General features: G+C 36.9%; 1 protein-coding gene across 9 annotated transcripts in view; it reads left to right on the forward strand.

The window, feature by feature from the left end:
- Positions 1-20,987, forward strand: part of LOC122713273 (longitudinals lacking protein) — a 188,725-nt gene that overhangs the window by 116,080 nt on the left and 51,658 nt on the right. The window contains exon 7 of one of the 9 annotated variants that reach the window (XM_043933549.1): positions 13,124-14,829. The exons of 7 other annotated variants lie outside the window; for them this stretch is intronic. In XM_043933549.1, coding sequence (XP_043789484.1) covers positions 13,124-13,671 — 548 coding nt within the window. In that variant the 3' untranslated portion in view covers positions 13,672-14,829. Of the gene's footprint in view, positions 1-1,665; positions 3,530-13,123; positions 14,830-20,987 lie in introns of those variants that run through there. One more of the 9 variants, XM_043933554.1, reaches the window with a different exon arrangement.

The raw sequence follows: 20,987 nt of genomic DNA on the forward strand, positions 1-20,987 counted from the left end.
AAGAGGGGAGGGGAGAGAGGGGGGAGGAGAGGGAGAGGGAGAGAAAGAGATGTAATTTCTTTCTGTTATTAACTTTCAAGAATAAGAACGAAATTCTAATAAAATTTAAAAATATAATTTTATAATTTTAACGTTGAAAGTTTAAGAGATTTTTCGTAATGGAAAGGAAATTGCTATTATATCCTGCATACGCGAAAACTTTCATCAAAATCAGAATTCTTCGTGTATGAATTTTCTTGTAAGATAGTGTACAAATACTTTTGCGACCGAATATTGTCAAATTTCTTGCGTTTTATCAGTAAGTTGTAGTTAACATTTGTGAATGCAATAAATGTATCTGATCCACGAAATCGTCGTACGTTTACACGTAAAATACAAACTTCTTTCTCCTCTAGCGACACATAAATATATACACAAGGATTTCAATGATCGTCATTCCATCTTTCGATCATTGTCCTCGTCGTCTCTTTCATCGTCGATTTTTGTTTCTTTTTTTGCTATTCGTTTTTTTTTTTTCCCTTATTTTTTTTTTAGCAGAATAACGCTTTAGCAGAAGGGATGAACGGCGAAAAATTTGTGTGTGTTCGAAAAAGCGGCTCCGAGATGCGCACTCCGTTACGTTTCGATGTTTCTCTCGATGCTTCGAATTCGAAGGGATACGAAAAACGAAAGAAGAAGCTCCTTTCTCCTTTTTTTTCTAACTCGATCGCTTTTGATTTTTAGGGGGCGGCTTGTCGGGCCAACAATTGGACGACTCGCTGACGCCTGACCAATCCGGGGGCAAACCCGTCTTTGTCTGCCCGAAGTGCGGCAAAGGTTACACTTGGAAGGCGAGCCTTCAACGACACTTGAGCACCGGTTGCGGATTGCCACCTATGTTCTGCTGCAAGTTATGCGACTACAGAACGAGCAGAAAGGACATACTCTTCAGGCACATGAGACACGTGCACTCGCGGCTACCCGCTTAGCGTATTAACTTTCCCCGGCCACGTCCATCCCGCTTCCGCACATCTCGGTTCGCAGCAATTCCACGCGACGACCACCATATTTTCCCCCTAAATTGTTGTGTGATCCGCGAGAACGGGCAACAGATTGAGAAAAATCGAAAGTCGAAAAGTTGGAAAAGTTCGATCGTGAGGATCGATTTTAAAAGAAAATATGGTAAATCATCGACAGGAGATTAGATTTTCTATTTGTCTCTTACTTCCTCTTCCGCTTCTCTTGAATATTATTTAAATAAATAATATATATTATTTTTAAATTATTTAAAATAAATATGTACGTTACTCATTTATACGTCGTCCATTTGCAGCGATGTTCGTTATGTTCGCTGCAAATCTCTCGAGAATATCGAGTTTATTTTTCTTCCTTCGTTCGTCGCGTTTTTTTATGTACGCGTAATTTGAAATACTTACTTGTATTTACGTCCCTGTTTCCGTTCACGGCGCAAGCATATGCAATCGTATGCAAAGAGGAGGAAATTACGACGTTACGATTCTTCGTTGAGGGGGAATGATCGAAGGAATGATCTCTTAAACGGAGCACGAATTTATTTCACGAATTCGAACGTCGAACGTATGAACATTAGGTCTGAAGAGAACTACAATCGACATGTATTTTCAACACGAACTCTGCTTCATCGATGTTCTTTTTGCTCTGTTTCAGGAGTATGGAACGTACAAGGTTATGTTGCTGATTATGGCCCCGTCGATGGTCTTCAACTCCCCCCGGAATTCGATAAGTTTAAGGTAACAGCAGCTGCGCAATCCATGTTGAATTGTCACAAGCGACACATGTGCGGTTTCTGCAAGAAGGTGTTCCCATTGAAGAATTTATTGAGGAGGCACGTGCAATTCGGTTGTAAGATGAATCCAAGAAATTCACAGTTCGCCTGTTCTTTCTGCCAATACAAGAGCACTTACAAGGCGAACATGGAGAGACACGTGCGAAACGTTCACGATACAGGCGTGTTGAAATTTCGCTGCGATCTATGCAACTTTCGTAGCAATTATTCGTTCTGCGTGAGAAGGCACATGAAGACATTTCACCGTACAGCTGAGCCGAACGAAACGAAGCAATAGTCGTGCGCGAATAATTATTTTCACTATTCATCGAATTTAACGAAGTGACGGGAGTAGTAACACTCGTAGATTACGTTACATTAGGAGAATCTCAGAATTGATAATCAAATGAAATTTGCAGTATTTTAATCCTCGAATGATCTTCCAATTCTTTCTGTTATCTATAATTGAACGTTTTCGGGTTGCATTGGCGGATTCGACTCGCGATCTTGATTCTATTCGTTAATTCTCACGAACCGAACTTACCCGACTTCGCCCGAAGTTTTCGTGTAATTCGACGCTTCGGGTCGCGTCGGACAAACTCGGGTGAATTCGCCGTGAGAGGATTAGAAAGACATGCAACGATAGTATCTCGATTGAATTTGCCTGATTTCAACGCGAGTCGAAGCTAGTTTGAAAATAACAAATTATTTAAAGATATTGGGCTATTTACCAAAGAAGATTAGATTATTTAAAGTAACAAAGTACCCGATAAAAAATATTAGATTGCCAAGTATTATAATTCGAGGAATACTCGAATTCGAATCTGTGATTTCGATCATCGTATTTTTAACAGATATATCAAGCCTGATGTTCTCCTTTCATCAGAAGATGAAATTGTAATAAAGATATATACATTTTCATATTGTGGTGATTAATGATGCGTAATATACTATTATTACTAAACAAAAATTACTTACGTAATTTGTGTAAAAACTATACGCGTATCTTTTAAAATTGAGTTTATAAAAAAAAATCAGTATTATATCGAAGCGCTTTTCCCCTCAAGGTAAATAGAATTTTAATTCTCCTTTTAGAAACCGACAATAATGTAGTCGTCGTATGTATAATTAGAGAGCGCATATAATGTTTTGCGTAATTTTTCCGATTCGAAAAAGAAGATCGAAATAACACGCAATTTATAGATCGTTCGAATTTACAATCCTATTAAACTGTAAATTAATTTGTATTAACATTATAAAATATCTGCGACAACCGAATTTTCGATATACATCCACGATTGATGATATTGTATACATGATTTATCGAAATAAACAACAAATGCTCAGGTTGTTTGTAACTCGAGGTAACTAAAAAATAAATCATTTCATAGGTCTCTTCGTTGTATCATGGAGCATGGACGTTTTCCTTGTATTAATATTTATCAAAAGGAAAAACAAAGGAAAAAAAAAAAGAAGAAAAGAAAACGATAGAAATTTTACATCGCGTTCCATTTTTATTTTCTTTTTCTATTTGAATATTATTTTCAGGCTCTGCTCGTGCTGGAATCGTCTCTCCAATGACAGTGAGAAAAGGAATATATATATATATTTTCTCGAATGTCAGTGTGGCCAGAAAAAAAAAAGATACAATTTTATCAAATCGTATTATTTATGTGTTAAAAGAAAAAAAAATGGTTACGTATCGTTTCGCGAGATTCGTGGTCGATCCGATCGTATTAACCGATCTGGTGTTGTTGTTTCAGCGTTGTTGTGGAATTACAAGAATGTCTACAACCTCGAGCCGGAGAATCGAGTTGCTCGAAGGAATGATTGGCAGCAGCAGCAACAACAACAACAACAGCAACAACAACAACAACAACTTCGTCAAGCTGGCAATTTGGATATTCGAGAGAGAAGTTTCGTATGCATCGACTGTGGGAAAGCGTACGCGGTTCATAGGTCGCTGTGGAGACATCGAAAATTCGAGTGCATCAACGCCAAGCCGAAATTCGCGTGTGACGCTTGTCCCTATAAAAGTCCTCACAAGTGGTGCATGGAGAATCATAAAAAGAAACATCATAGCAATGTTTATAATCGATAGTTCGTTCGTTCGATTCTTCGAAAAGAAGACAACAGAAAAGTGGACAAGACGATTAGAGACGATATTTTTAAGAGAGAATATTTGAATATCGAATGAATTGAACGCACGAATGTGTGTAATCGGCTCTGATTATTCTTTTCCTCGAAAACTCCATTGAATGGAATTTCCATTCCCCTTCCATTTTAATAAATTTTTATTACACGATACGATGTGATGGTAAGGAAAACGAAGTTCGATTTTTGCGTGATCGAACTCAAAAAAAAAAAAGAAATTACCAATAAATATATGCGTTTTTGTTCTATCGATGACACATATGTCGCATATATGTCCATTAACGTACATTTACAAATTAGCATTTCAAGCAAACCATATCTGTGATAAGCTGGTCTATCTAAATGGCAGTATTTAGACGAGTATTTTTCCTCGTTTTTTATTTTTCTTTTCCTTTTTCTTTCTTGCGGAAACACACACACATACATACATACACATACACACACGTTTCTGCGTATGAAATACGTATTTGTCGCATGCGTTTCGTATTTTTTGACGAAGGTCAACCGATAACAATCGCGAACGTGCGAACAATGCTCACTCATTTTGAATTTTTTTTTTTTACATCTACTTTTTCGTAACCGAAATTTCCTAAAAAATATTCGCTACAGATATTTTAACGGATGGATCGAGCACGAATCGATCGCGAATCAAAATATAAAGCGATGCATGCTCGTATATATACGAAGAGTATATATACATATATCTATACACTGGTATATCTTTTGGAATGCGTGAAATTGGCGATGAAATTCGCTGATGCAACGGTGCTATATGTATGTATAAAGGAAAAGGCAAGGAGGGATTCAACGACGATCTAAGGGATCTAAGAGACGATCGAAGGGATTCTAAAGCGGAAACGAAGAGGAAGGCAACGATCATAATAATTCGTTGCGGCTAGTCGCTTTAACCGTACTACCTACGTGGTTAACGTGGCAGTGAGTGATTTATCTTAAAAAACTTACAAATCCACGCTTGCGAGTGACGAGAATCATTTCTCATCTTTCTGTAATAAACAGATTCCGCAGGAATGCGTTATATATGTTGATGAACTCTAAAAACTCCTTTGGTTTCCTCTAACCACGAATTTGCCCATCACCAGAATTCGAATTCTACCGATCGAATCGAGTCTAGTCGAGTCGAGCCTAACGATCGAAGTAAAAATTGGCTGCGTCATTTTGAATATCGTGAGATACGAAACGATGTTTTCTTCTTTTTTTCTGTTTTTTTTTTTTTTTTTTCCCTCTCGGTGTAGATCGGACACGATTCGATCGAGGATGCCTGAACCCTGTTTTCTCTCCTCAAGCCGACTCATTGTTCGCCTATCGATCTAACTTGGTCCCTCTGTTTTCAGCCTACCGGAAGATGTACATGGGCGACCAGGTTCTCGGCTACACGTGCACAATGTGCAGCAAGTTCTACAAGATGTGGAGCAACTATTTGAAGCACAAGTGCGAACCGCCACAGTTCAAGTGTCCATTGTGTCCTTTCGCTGCGTTCAAGGCCTTCATACTGCACGCCCATCAGGCTGAGCAACACTTCAAGGTCACGTCACCGAACACCTGAACCTTCGAATCCGATTCGAGCGTTCCCCTGATCCGCGTCACGCGGCAACCGATTGCCTTAAACTCGCGTCGAAGCTTCCTCGTGCCTGCCAGCTCCTATAGCGGAAACGGTGTTTGAATCGACGACGAAAACTAGCGGTGCAGAGTGGAAAGCGCGGATTTTTCATTTCTTTCCTTTCTCCTTTTTTCTCTCTCTCTTTCTTTCCATTGTTTGTTCTCGCTTTGCTCGTTTTTTTTTTTTTTTAGTAGTCAGCGTCGCCTGTGTCGTTCAATTTTCGCGCTTTTCGCGATTATTATATTAATATAAGTTCTACGAATGTTTCAGGATCCGGTAAGAAAGTGAATAGCGACCGAGGTTACGATTCTACTAGCGTGCGCAGTTCAATTTTTAACATTACGAGTATAGTGCGTTGTTCCGTAATCATAAGTTCGGGTTGAGTCGAGAAAATTCGGGTAGAATCGGGCGAAACTTCGGATAGAATCGCGAAAATGCGGAATATGTAATCGGATAGTTCGACTTCGGATGGGTTCGGCAATGATCGGACGCAGTCGGCCGAAGACCGATATACTGTTACCGTAAAGTAAAAGTCACGAATAGAGTCTTGAGATCTTGAAAAAAATTTTGAATTATTTTCCAAGTATCCATTACGATTTTACCCGATCCTATTCAAATTTTTCTTACTCGTTCCTATAAATTCAGACTTTCGATACGGTAATATCGAGAACATTGCGAAAACGTTACCTCCGATTCTATTTAAAGAATCTTGCTTTTCCTTTTCACTCTTTCTCTCTCTCTCTCTTTCTCTCTCTTCGTTGAATGATCACGTCGAATAATTAAAAAAAAAAAAACAAAAAAAAAAAAAAATAAAAAAAAAAGAACAAAAAAAAACGTGAAAAATAGTAGTTTAAGTTGTATGAAACGGAAAGTTTCTCGTAATATCGTTAATCATATATCTTACCAAGATTTGAACCGTCTTTCTATACATTGCTAGTCCAAAACGCAAGCATAATTTTTCGTCGTAGTCCATTGCTTCGTTATATACGTATATACGTACGCTCGTACATTCAGGTCTCGTATATTCTCTCTCTCTCTCTCGAAGAAAAAAAAGTGGCAGGAATTTTACTATTAAGGGCAACTTCCTTCCTCCTTCCCGTGATTTTTAACTTTTTAAACCAAACCAGTTCGCCAGTTGTTCGTTATGTAAACGCGTGACTGATTTTACACCGCTCTTAGATTTAAGAAAAAACTAAAAATTATATATATATATATATATAAAAAGATAAAAAAGCGTCGACTCGAATTGCGTTGTTCCTCATACAGTGAGCGTGATCCGTGACGAATTGATGCTCGTTAAAACACGGCCATCGCGAATTTAACACCTAACTCTCCCCCCTTCCCCCCTGCTCTATTCGTAAATGCATGTATTTTCGTAATACCAAAAAATAAAGAAAACAGAAGAGTATCGTAAACTGATGGTAGAAACTGTCTTTTTTAGGCGATCGATGACAAAGAGAGCTTTACTTTTATTTCTATTCACTTCATTTTCTCTCTCTTTCTATCTCTCTTTTTTTTCTCTCTCCTATTTTTCTCCATATTTTTCTCCACATTTTTCTCCACAGAGCAGAGAAACACGAACAACGAGAACGGAAGAAGAATGGAAAAACGTTAGTTAGTCGACGAAACAGAAGGCAGAAGAGTAACGAGATTTTTATCAGGATTTCTAATAACGAGTAATTCGTTTTACGTGTTTCAGCTACCTACGTGCGGTCCCTGCGTGCGGCAACACACACACGAATGGAAGATAAATTTGGAACGAGAGAATTGCGGCAAGATATCTTACCCTCGCTGTCCTAGCGCGATGAACTCGAATGAAAGTCTTAAAAACATCGTGCAAAGCACGGGTAAAAGGCTCGTGAATCGAGCTGATCGGAACTCGAGGTCAAAAGTTATCGAAGGAGAGACGTCACGCTAAATGGCGAGGTTGCTCGATCGTCGAGAGAGGAGATCGTTGTTCGTGAAACTCGTCTTTACACAATGATCGAATTTTTCTGTTAGAAATTCATCCGCTGATATTAACGTGATCTCCAGCCTATTCTTTATGGCGGTTCATGGCACAAAGAGAGGAGACACGACCGAGGAAAGGAAGAAATGTTAAAAGGTATGAAAAGGAACGTTGTAGGCTGTTTCGTCTGGTGATTATTTATTAGTTTCGTTATTAATGTTTCCGCAGACGATCTCTGTGACGTTTGGCACGTCACAATTTTGGATGGAATTTCATTTCTCGTAGGAATAAAAGTATGAGTCAGCCAACGAGAGACATCTGGTAACGAGTGCTGCAACTATTCAAACGTATCGGGAATAATTTGAACGGGCCTATTCCATATATATATATATACACATATAGACAGAACGTTTAGTTCGTTTAGCTTGTTACTTTCAAAATGATGATTAAAAAAAAGTAGATGATAAAAACTCTTTTTTTAGACGTGATTCTGCCGGTGTTAGATAGAGATGGGAACCTGTACGTTACGTTTTATGTATGTATATATTATATATGTACATATTAGCAAAAGATGATGGATTAATAAATCGATACGTACTTGGAGGTATACTCTAGGTGTGTATACGCTTGTTAAGATTAAAGCGTAACGTAACACGTACACGCTTTTATATTAAGAGGAAATGAAATCGAGTCATCAAGGGAAGAAAGAAACGACACGAGAGAGAGAGAGAGAGAGAAAGAGAGAGAGGATAGTATGCTTTGCTGATGCTTTTGTGAAGCGACATTCGCTTATTCGTGAAAAATCGTCGAGGGGAGCAACGTTTTTTTATACTCAAAGATACCTTTCTTCCTTCGTTTTCAGGTTTCCACGCGTGCTGCGAGTGCAAGAAAACGTACAGATCGAGAATGGCCCTAAATCGGCACGTGCGAGAGGAATGCGGTAGAGTTTTGTACACGTGTCCCTTTTGCCACAGCATCATGCCCATGAAGTTCAACCTGCTCAATCATCTGAAGAAGGAACACGGTTGCGTGGCCAAGATTTGAATGGTACCCTCGAAATAATAGCTTCTTCCAGCTTCCACTTTCCTGCGACTGTGTGAAAATTCGTCCAACGAATCGATCACGACTATGCTCGATCGATATTATCGAGCGTAGCGAAAAAATGCGTAAACGGGAGAAAAAAAAAAAAAAAACTCGAAGACGAGAACTCAGAACTCAAAATCATGATAGTTTTCGAGGAAAAAGTACTGTGTATCGCAACGACCCGTCGTTTTTATAACGACACCAATTAATAAAGTGTCGACGAAGCAACGATCCAATCCGATATATCGTATTTTTTCTCAATTCTCTTTTAATCTCGACGACCAACGACTATATATAAACCATCAATATATTCTTTATTTTTCGTGCGTGAATCTTTCATCGTCTTTACCGCTCCTAATCACCGTCTTCCGCTATTAAATTCGGAAAAGGAAGAAGATGGAGTAGGATTCTCTCGTCCCGATCAGAAAAATGTAACTCGTATTATCGATATTACCGGTAACAGGTAACATCGGTGTCCATTCGTGAAAACGATTTCTTCTTCGATTTCGACTAATCGTGCGATTTCTTTTGCAGGTCGTCTATAATTGGAGATGTACATTACAGCTCTTCGAAGTAAGAGAGAAATGAGATGGTGCTCGAAAAAAAAAAAGGAAAAGGAAAAAATTAATTAATCTTTTATAACAAAGTTTATTGGCTTCTTGCCTATATTATCTAACAATCGAATATAACAAAGAATGTTCAATTTGATTCCATTGCTGAATCATTCAATCTGCACCGCGCCTCAGATTTAGACAATTTTTCGCGTGTATTAGTTAGTCCTTCCTCTTATCTTGGAGAAAATTTTTTTTCGTTTACAGATGAACGAATCGATTTTTTTTAAAATTATTAGTTATTTTAAAAGTTCACGAAAATTGAATTTTTACTCGTGCATCGATCTCTTTTGTAATCGTGATTTCATCTCTCGACCGGATGATATAATTTTTAAAAATTTCCCAAGTGATTTTCAAGATCAAGGATCGAATCAAGATTTACAAAAAAAAAATTCAACAGTTTGTCCAGTCAGTTTCAAGAGTCTTTACACCGTGAATGCAAAGTGATTCTCGCAAAACGCCAAACAATAACAGAGTGTGTACCATCATCGACGGATCATCTCTCCTCCCTCAACTGTTCTCCACCGAACTCAACTTCACTCTGCACACAAAAAACATACGTCACTCAAATAACGCAATCGCGCCGTCAATTCCCCTACTACTACTACTACTACTACTAGTACTACTACTGTAAACGAACGATCGAACATGCAGCCCCTCGTCCGCGAGATTAAAAAGCACGACCAAAATGCGTACATTTTCTTGGATGAAAATTCTCCTCTTATTGACGAGACGAACGCGTTTCTTTTTCAGAGTGGAACACCTGTTTGGCCTGCTCGAAATCTTACAAATGGAGGAAGTCGTTGCACCGCCACGTACGAGAGAGCCCGGAATGTTGGCCCGTTCTCCTTACATCCGGGAACGGCGAATTCATCCGACAGATACACTACAAAATGCTCTACAACGTTAACAATTGATCCGTCGAGTCTGCTTGCTCTAGCGAGCCGACGCTATGAAAAAAAAGAGAGAAAAAAGAAAGAAAAGAAAGAAAAGAAAATCGATCCGGAACACGTGACGCAATCGTGACACCTGCGCAATCGACAACACTCCTCTTCTTGTTACTTGGAATATCTTTTTTATAGAAATAAATGTTGCGTTATATTCTGATACGAAAAAAAAAAAAAAAAAAAAAAAAAGAAAAAAAAAGAAAGAATGAAAAAAAAAAAGGTTAAATGTTGAACGTTGTATGCGAGATCGCGCGTCGTGATATTTTTTTCAAGAGTCGAACAACTTTATTACCGATTGTACGCAGCCGATGCCCAAGGTGATTTTTTTTCTCAACGCTCACTCTTCATATCTCTATTCCTCTCGCGTGGATTCTCTTCCTCTCGTTCGTTCGAACGAGATTCTTAATAACTTGACTGAACTAAGAAAATTCTCGAAATGCTCGAAATACTTCGAAATACTTCTATCTTCTTTCATTATCGCATATCGAACCGATTTTTTTTTTTTTTAGCTTATCCCTCGATCGCTAATCGTTTAATAATGTTTGAATTCACGTTGTTTGAATTCGTGTCTATTTAAATTCTTTCGACCATCTTTCTTTCGTCCTTATTTTTTTATTTTATTTTATTTTTTTTTTTTTTTTTTTTTTTTTTTGGTATTCTTTCGCTGTTTCATTCTTCAGGCAAATTTTACCATTTACTCTCCTTCCCTCCCCCTGTAAACGAATAATAGAATCCAAAGTTTCTTCTTTTTTTTTTTTCCCCATTTTTCTTTTTCCTTTCTCGAACTTTTATTGAATGTAACGTCGTATAATCCGTCGAGGATTAATTTACATTACACAGCTGACGCTGATGATTTTTCACAGATTTCTGGCAGCATCTAGGACAACGAATAATGGCTAGGACGACGAATAAACCTCGAAGGATGTACCCTTGCGGAAAGTGTCAGAAGATATATTCGAACGCGTCCTCCCTCTACCGCCATTTGAAACTCGAATGCGGGATGCTCCCGCAATTCCACTGTCCCTACTGTCGCTTCAGCTCAAAGAGGAAATTCAATTTGGACTCTCACGTGGCACACAAGCATAGCAAATTGCTCAACTGTTATGTAAATAAAATAGGATAAAACTTATTATTATTATTATGCTGCCGATATGATCTGGAATTTTTTGTTCTGGAGGCTGAAACGAAGAAGAATATTATTATTATTTTTCATTGTTTCCTTATATTATTTATTCGAAACAAATTTCGAGACGAAAACGAGTAATCGTGATCCCAAATAAAATTGCGACTTTTGTACATATCGTACTATACGATTCTATGTTTCTTCTTCAGATCTGGATATTTTTGAAAATGACGTCTGTTTGATCAACGATCGATTGACGATTATTTCAAAAATATGGATCTGGATCTTAATTATAAGACGCATTATATAATATATAATTATACTATAACGTTATATTATATATTATATAAGATAACAACTGTAATTCGAACAATGTTTTTTGAAAATTAACCAGATCTATATTGACGACGCGATTCACTGAACGCCATTTCTCCACGATAAGATAATAACGAATTCATACAGAAAACGAACTTGTGTGTAGTCGATACGAATATAACATATTCGTGTCTCTTCTTCACTATAATCGTTCCTTATAATCCCAAAAGTGTAAAGAATAAACCGCATGGGTAATTACGTGTGCATTTCTTACAATCTCATTTCATCTCTTTACACGCTCTCTTTCTCTTCCTTTCTCTTCCCAAATTTAAAAAAAAAAAAAAAAGAAAGAAACGTGTTAAAACGTTATCGTTAATCGTTCGTTTAATTTTTACAGATAAATAATATCGATGCAACGATTATCCACAATTTCGTCGGTCATACATTTTGGAAAACATGTTTTTTTTTTATCAACGTATTTAATAATTTCCTTTAAATCCTCGATACATATTTTTTGTTTCAGGACATCGTGTAACGTCATCGTGAATCGTCCCGGTGATCGAAAAAGGTTACTTGCTGCTGTTACGTTCGAGAAAAAAAAAAAAAGGAAAAAAAAAATGAAACAACAAAAAAAATAATAATAATAATAATTTATCTTTATCCTCTCTTTCAAAAATACGTGTACGTGTTTCAAACGCGCGCACGCCTCATATACATATACCATACATAAACTCACTGAATGCAACAAAATCTCTTGTACATTATATATATATATATATACGAATCCAAATCATTTAAGATGGCCGAAATATCCTGTTTTTTTTTTTTTTTATTATTATTATTATTATCTTATTGTGGAGGGTTGGAAATTGGCATCTTTTCATCGATAAGAAAAACGAGGGTCGAAGAGGATGGAGAGACGATACATATCATGGTAATCATTGATCCATAAAATTAACCAACCATACACTAAGCTTTTCAAGTTATTACTACAACTACTAGCAATATTTCTCGGTCTCTCGATCTCTCTTCGCAACCTCTTTTATAAACAACTCACGCCTATTCACGTAAACACGGCAAAATTTTAAACCACTGGGCGCACTTATTTCTCGGGGCTATTGGCTGATACGTTATGTGTTGGGTTGGTTACGGGTTTAATCTCACTGATCTCTCTTGCCGCCATTATAACTTATTATATTCGTGCATCGAAAACGGGAAGACTAAAGGAAAAAAAAAAAAAAAAAAAAAAAAAAAAAAAAAAAAAAAAAAAAAAAAAAAAAAANAAAAAAAAAAGAAAAAGATTTCGCAGCACCACTCGTTCCACTCGTATATATTTTATACATATACATCCTATCCCTCCTATCCCTCCATCACCGTCAATTTTTCTTTTTTTTTTTTAAACTCACGGATCTTTTTTTTCTCTCCCTCTTTTTTTTCGTTTCTCCCTCCCAAAAAAAAAAAAAAAAATTTCTTTTCATTCATTGGAAGAATAACCTCTTACCACGATCTCGCGTCTCGCTTGGCGTCGGGACCTGTTGCAGGAATGGTTGCATTGCTGTCGTTGTTACGGTCGGATTGCAAGCAGCAGCAGCCACAGCCACAACAGCAACAGCAGCAACAGCAGCAGCAACAACAACAGCAACACGCCAGCAAGAAGACTCGGCCTTCGTCATCGAGCACGTCGACAAGTACGACGACGAGGGGCGGTATCGTTCTGGCGAGCAGACGCGTGAGCAACACTTGGGACAGTAACAGCTACGACAGTGGAAACGACAATGGCGGTGGCGCACGCGCGTCCACGCGCGAGGTCGTATTTCCCGACTCGTTCGAGGTGTTGCCCCAACCTTGCGACCTGAGCGTCGTTTACATGGGCGTGCCGCACGAGCAACAACGAAAGTTCAGGTGTCAATTTTGCGGGAAAGGTTATAGGTGGAAGAGCACGATGCGCCGCCACGAGATGGTCGAGTGCGGCGGGAAACCGCCCGCCTTTCAATGCCCCATGTGCCCGTACAAGGCAAGGCAACGCGGCAATCTGACCGTGCACTACAAGCGGCATCATCAAAAGATCGAGTACGACGAGGCCGCCTAATTTTCTTGGCGCACAGATAATTAATTTTTGCGCTTTGCCGATACTTCTCCTTGGACGCTGAACAAATTATTTCGCAGCGTAAATATCTAAAGATAATCGATAATCTTTATGCTTGCGTGTGGTTTTTAATCGTAGTAGTCGTATGACGGGATACGACGGTCAAATTTCGCCCTTTTTTACCGACAGATTTTATTGCGCTATGTAAAATTAGGTGTTATCATCGGAGAAGGTGTTTAAGCGGTTAAGTTTTGAGTAGTGCAGGCTGATTTGAAATAACTCTTTAAGAATATTCTCAATGATAAGTTTGTAGCCTTCAGGTATAAAGAAAAGGAATTATCAAAATCAATTTTGCTTAAATATCGCGGTAATAATATCCTATTTTTAACAGAAGAAAGCTAAATTGCTAAATTGGTTGATCTGATAGCAATATAATTGATATTTGTAACGTTCGCGAACGTTAAAATCTACATGCAAATATGAAATTATCAGTTATTTAGATTTTAGATAGTACTTTTTGAGTTCACTGACGAGAGAATCATCTTATATACATATATATATTTTTTTGTGTAAACGATTCCGTCTAGTTTTCCCTTTCATCTGACTTCCCTTATCGTGTCTAATTTTTTTTTTTTCCGTTTCTTTTTCTTTTTCTTTTTCTCAGATGCTGTACATAACAGATGAAAACGCGTACGTGAAAGGAATCGTTTGATCTTTTTTTTTTCTCGAGTTTGTTACCTCAATACCGCGAATTTAACACGTATCTCGACGATCTGTGTACATAATAATAATAATCTCAGTTTATTTACCAATTTATTTAAACTTTCTTTAATATCTAGCAACGATCGTTTTTATACGATTTTAGTTAATCGATAACTAATTATACGTACGGAGATCGATTATTTAACATTCGGATTTTCTTTTCTTTTCTTTCCTTTTTTTTTCTTTTCTTTTCTTTTCTTTTTTTTTGTTTTGCATTTAATTTCTCCGCGACGATCGTACCGCAATCGACGCAAAACTGAAACGCGTTTCGCAGGGGCGAATCGAACACGAACAAATTCATTCGATCACGAACGAATATTTTCGAGCCTCAGGATATTTTATTCGAAAGAAAAGAATTACTAATTTTATAATAAAATGAAATCGATCAAACGTGAAAAGTTAGGATAGTCGAAAAAAAAAAAAAAAAAAAAGAAGAAATTAACGATCGTGTTACCACTTTTGAAATTTTTTCTTATTCATAGGATATTTTATATATATATATATATAAATATTTTCTAGTACTTTTATACATATCTTAGATATTTCTCTTCTTAGATCGTAAGATTGATTTTAAAAGAAAAACGTTACAAGGTACATTAAACGGTAAATGGAACTGACAGTAACAGTTACGAAATCATAAATCATTCCGAGCGTAATTAGGTATAAGCGATACGATAGTGCCTTCTTTCGACAAAACAGGAAAAAAAAAATAAATAAATAAATAAATATATATATATATATATAGTATATATTTGCACGTATATAATAATATACACTTACGCGCGCACTATATATATGTATATTTGTAATAATTAAGTATAGTCGCGTGACGATCGTGCATTTGCCATGATCATTTATTATGCAGAAAAATCGGTTACCTGAGAACACTTAGATTTACGATAGATGATAATAACAAGATATTATTTTCAACTTTGCCTATCGTGTTATATAATATTAAGACAAATCAATTTTCGTTAAATTATAAAATATCTTAATCGCAAAGAACACGTTTAAAAAACGTTAAAAAACGAGGAAAAAAAAAAGAAAAGATAGAAGCAAACATATGGCAAGGTGGAAGATATATTCGTAAGAAAAAAAAAAAAAAAAAAAAAAAAAAAAAAAAAAACGAAACAATGAATCCCAGAGTTATAACACGCCGTATCGTATATATATATTTTTTTGAAATATATCCCAGATCGAATCTCTGTGAATCGTCGATCAACGTTCACGTTATATCAGCGAAATACTTAATAACGATATACACATACACACACACATATATATATATAATTAACGATGTTATAATCGTTATCGTTTATACGATTTATACTATATAAAAATCGATGTTTATAATTTTTAGGGATCATCATATTTTCTTTCGTTTTTTCTTTTTTCTTTTTTTTTTTTTTTATATATATATATATATACATAGACGAATTTACCAATGGCGAAGAAACATTTTTGCTCTCCTACGTCTTAATCTAATAGAGGAAGGATCGTATAAGTCTTTGCTCAAGCAAAAGGGCCGATCTCTCTGCGCGAGTACTTGAATGTAAATTATTATTATTATTATTATTATTATTATTATTATTATTATTATTACTTCTACTACTACTACTTTATTATTATTATTCTCGAATTTAATTTGAAGGATGAAATGGGTGTATCGTCGAAAGATTTTTGAACACTTGTCGATCGATGATATAAACGCGACTTATTATTATAACTTGAACATTCCTTAGTCTTTCCGAGATCGACTCGTTTGTCGTTTCTATTATACAATTATATATTATATATTCGTATTCCTAGCCTTTAATTAAGTAGCAACGTTTTTTTTTTTTTTTTTTTTATCTTTCAACATACATGCGCACAGTAGAAACGAAAGAATAAAAGAGAGAGAGAGAAAGAGAGAGAGAGAGAGAGAGAGAGAGAGAGAGAGAGAGAGAGAGAGAGAGAGAGAGAAATATATATATACATACATACATACATACATACATACATACATATATGCAAAGAATGAGAAGAGAAAGCAAAAGGACCCGTTTAGGTGAGGCCGTTCTTAATCTTAAACGTGGTCCAGTATTTTTGATATCAGTATTTATGGATGCTCGCATCGACCTGCCTACGAACTAACCTAGGATATACTCGTTGTACCCAATCTCACCCAATTTTTTTTTTTTTTTTTTCTTCTTTGTATCTTCCTGTTTGTTTGTTTGTTTGTTGGGGAATGCGCGAATGCGTGTGAACGAATCGAACGAGGGTGAAATTTTTCCTCTCGAAAATTTTTCCTCCTCCCGATCGAACCGATGAGAAGAGATTTATCGAGGAACAGATTTATCGGGAGGATAAGAACGATTGGATAAGAATACTCTGAACAATGTTGTAACGTAAGTAGTTCGCGCCCCTTTTAAGTAAGGGGACGAGTTTGCGCGTTTGTTGTGTCGAGGGATAACGATCGATCGATTAATATAGATCGATCGATTTTCACGATGTTCTTCTTTTTTTTTAATCGGCGCTCGATTCGTTCAAGGGAGGGGGAGGGGGAGGGGAGGAGGAAAGGAAAGAGAAAAACTATAAAATATCCGTTCACAGAACGGATTCTTTTCATTTTGCCTTCCCTCGTGGATTCTTATTATATATCTTGTCTCAATTTCCGATCACCGAGTTTGTCAATCGTACAAATGCGAGGAAGAATAATGCAAATCGCCCATCTCGAATACTCGTTCCGCGATAATTCTCGAAGAAACTCTCTTATCGAGAAAGAAAGAAAAAAAGAAAGAAAGAAAGAAAGAAAAAAAAAAAGAAAAAAGATTTACCAGTCGGGCTACGAATACCCATTACGATTAATTATCAACAATTAATGTTATTATTAACATTATTATTATTATTATTATTATTATTATTATTATTATTATTATTAATATTATTATTATTATTATTATTATTAATATTATTATTAATAAAAAAAAAACAATTTTTGTTGCGGGTTATTTTCTAAAGATTGTACTATTTTTATTCTTATTCTCCACTTATCTCTCCCCTCATCATCATACACCTTCACGTTTCTCTCTTCCCGTGAGCGAACTTTTCATTCGGCTTTCGTTCTCTGGTTCTTCTCACGAAAAACGAAAAAAAAAAAAAAAAAAAANNAAAAAAAAAAAAAAAAAAAAAAAAAAAACAAAAAAAAAAACGAAAAAAAGAAAAAAACAAAAACGAGAAAAAAGAAAAGAAAAGAAAGAAAAGATTATACACGATCGCTGATTGATCGCACCGATTGATCGACTGGTGTCGAGTCGAGAAATCCAGCGAAAAGTTCACCGATGGACAATTAAATTTTGGGGCTAACCGAGAATTTCTGTTTTCAGCGTATTGGTACCGGCTACCCATCAGTTTCGAGACCTATCCCTGCGACACATGCGGAAGGCAGTACAGGAGGGTGATTTCGTTGCAACGGCACAAGAGGCTCGAGTGCGGGAAGGAGGCCCAATTCGAGTGTGTCCTGTGCCACGCTAAATTCAAGCACAAGCACAGTTTGTTGAGGCATTATAACGTGCACGTGGCCGACGTGAAGAAAACGACCAAGCTGGAGCGCGAGGAGAGGTCGGCTTGACAGCCAGAGCCGGGGACTTCGATGCGTGGGAAGAGATGCCACGGCCGTTGACCACGCAGGTTCTCCGCGCCGACTTCGAAACGAATCCTCCCAATTCCCCCCGCTTCCCCATCCGACGTCTTATCTCTCCCGCTTAGAATCAATTCTCGACCGTCTTTTTTTCTTTTTTCTTTTTTTTTTTTTTTTTTCTTTCTTTTTTTTTTTTTTCGACCGACTCGATGCTCGATTGAGTCTCCTCGCGTTTGCATGCGATGTTTCTATTATATATTTTTATTATACGGGAAAGGGATTGTTACGAGTCGGTTAAAAAAGAAAAAAAAAAAAAAAGGAAAAAAGAGAAAAGATCCGGACGAGTTGCTGTCGAGGGAGAAGAGACTGTTGAACAGGGCAGGCGAATAGAATTTTTTCGAGTATTTCGATTATTCGCTGTGAGAAACGGGTCGATTCGATCCTTCGAGCTTGCGATCCTCGAGTTTTGTCCGGTGCGAAATGGAGAAAAGATCGATACAAATGAAAATTTGTCGCTTAATAAGTATTCTTTTTTTTTTTTTTTTTTTTTTTTTGGGGTGATGGTTTCTCGAGAAACGAGTATCGATCTCGTTTCTTCCGATTTTTCGACTTTTCTGTTGTCGAACGATTTTTATTTGTAACGTTAACGACAATGATGATGACACGAAGATTAAAAAAAAAATATATATATATATATGGAAAAATTTGTAGCGGAAACGAAGACAAAAGCACAAGCGACGATAATCGCTGTTGCGTGTGTAGCTCTGAAATGAAGTTGAAAAAAAGTTCAATAGTATTCGTTTGTATTATATTATTATACTACAATATATTTCGTATATCGTTTATTTTCTTTCTCGCGTACGTACAATTTTTTCAATTTCGAAACAATTCGATCGGATTATTGGAATAATTTTTCTCTCTGTTTCAGTTAATTGATTTGCGTAATTCATTTCTTTGTTACGATGAATAAAATTTACATTTTTCAATTCACCACTTGTTTATTACACGTGTATCACTTTGCTTTCAATGTGTTATTCACATTTCATTTTTCTTCAGCAAACTCGCCGAACAATCGATTTCCCTCGAAAATCGAAAAATCGAGAGTGTTCTTCGACCGCGGTTTCTTTTATTACACGAAAGAAAGAAAAAGGAAAGAAAAGGAAAGGAAAGGAAAGAAAAGGAAAAGAAAAAAAAAATTGGAATCAGAATGCTCGATAAACACTCGAACACTCTCTACATCGTTTCTTTCCGTTTCAGGTTATTGGCTGCTGTTCTAACAGATAGGAAATCTGATCGAGGAATGGTCCATCCAAGGGACACAATCATCGTGCTCGAACAACGATACGAAATCATTGAAATGAATCGAATCACAAACTCGGCTAACAATCTCAACATTTTACGTGTTTTACACGAAACGATATAAATTCCAAGTCTTCTATACGATAACCAAATTATTTTGTAACGATTAGAATTAGAGGCTGGGAAGAGGGGACGAAAAAAGAAGGGGAAGAAATTAATAATAAATAAACGAGTGAAAAATGGACTCATTTTTAGAAAGCTATTCGATGGATCAACATTCCATCCAGATTCTATATACCTTAATTAATAATACAACACCTGTAATTCTCTATTTATTTCTTTCCTCACTTCCTCACAATAAACACTTCGAGAATAAATGGAATCACGCTTATTTCCTCTCGACGCACAATTTCTTTTTCTTTTTTTTATCGTTCAACAAAATTATCCAATATTTTCAGATGGATTGGCTCGTTCGAGATTAAATTAAATAAATTACCGTTATCACGGTCGGCGCAAAAAAACGAGCCAAGCAGTTGTCGTCGAACGTCGACATTGGTGGAACAGTAGTACATCCGTATCCGATTTTTCAGGTGGTGGCCCGGTTCGATGGGAACTCGCTGTGGTCCAAGTGACGCCGTACCAGTGCCCGAAATGCTTCAAATATTTTAAATCCTCGAAATCGTGGTGCAATCACCGAGGCACATGCGGCACGGACAAGAAATTTGGTTGCGCGTTCTGCGATTATCGGTCACACCAAAAGGGGAACGTGCTCCGCCATCTTGTCACGCAGCATCGAGAAGCTAGCAAGAAGAAACGTATCAACTACGTACTAAGGGTCGACGATCGTTGGAACACCTCTTTCCCGTCCAACACGTGAAACACGAGTAGCTAAAAAAAAGAATAATATCATCGAAGATATTATCGAGCTCGTCGATCGTTCTTTCTCCTCCCTCCTCCCCCTTCCCTCCTAAAAGAAAAAAACAAAAAAATGTACGACGTGAATGCGATATATAAACTTTGCGAAGACTTTCGCAAGAAAAAGTGTGTAATTTGTACGTTTCATTATATCGATCAATAGGAAAGATCGTCTTCGATTCGAACGACGGACGGATAATTTATCCCTTCTCTTTAGAAATAATAATAATAATAATAAAAAAAAAAAAAAAAAAAAAAAGATCAACGAGAAATCTTCGAAACAAACGTTTCAAAACAAGCGCAAACTTTTGTTCTTCGCCCTTCGCTTGTTTGCCAACCGTTAATTGGCCGATTGGTTAATTGACATCCGTGTCATCGAACATCGGTAAAGCGTGTTAAATTAATTAAATTCTTCCTCCTCATATTTGTCTTCCTTCGCAACAACAACAACCACCACCACCACCACTACCACCACCACCACCGTTACATTGACCGCGAAGGAAATTATCGTTTCATCGTCGTATCGGGCTCCAACTCCACTTTACGACCTCTTTTTTTTTTTTTTTTGGGGTTGAGAATCGAAAACCGATCGACCGATCGACGAACCTATAAGTTGTCTCGAGAGAGAGAGAAAGAGAGAAAGCACGCGCGTACACGTGTGCGTATAAAAGTGTGTGTACCCGGTTCACGAAGTGTTCTTTTCTTCTCTTTTTTTTTTTTTCTT

Source organism: Apis laboriosa, unplaced genomic scaffold, assembly GCF_014066325.1.
Source record: "Apis laboriosa isolate Shangri-la unplaced genomic scaffold, ASM1406632v1 scaffold23_cov150, whole genome shotgun sequence".
Classification (NCBI taxonomy): Eukaryota; Metazoa; Arthropoda; class Insecta; order Hymenoptera; family Apidae; genus Apis; species Apis laboriosa.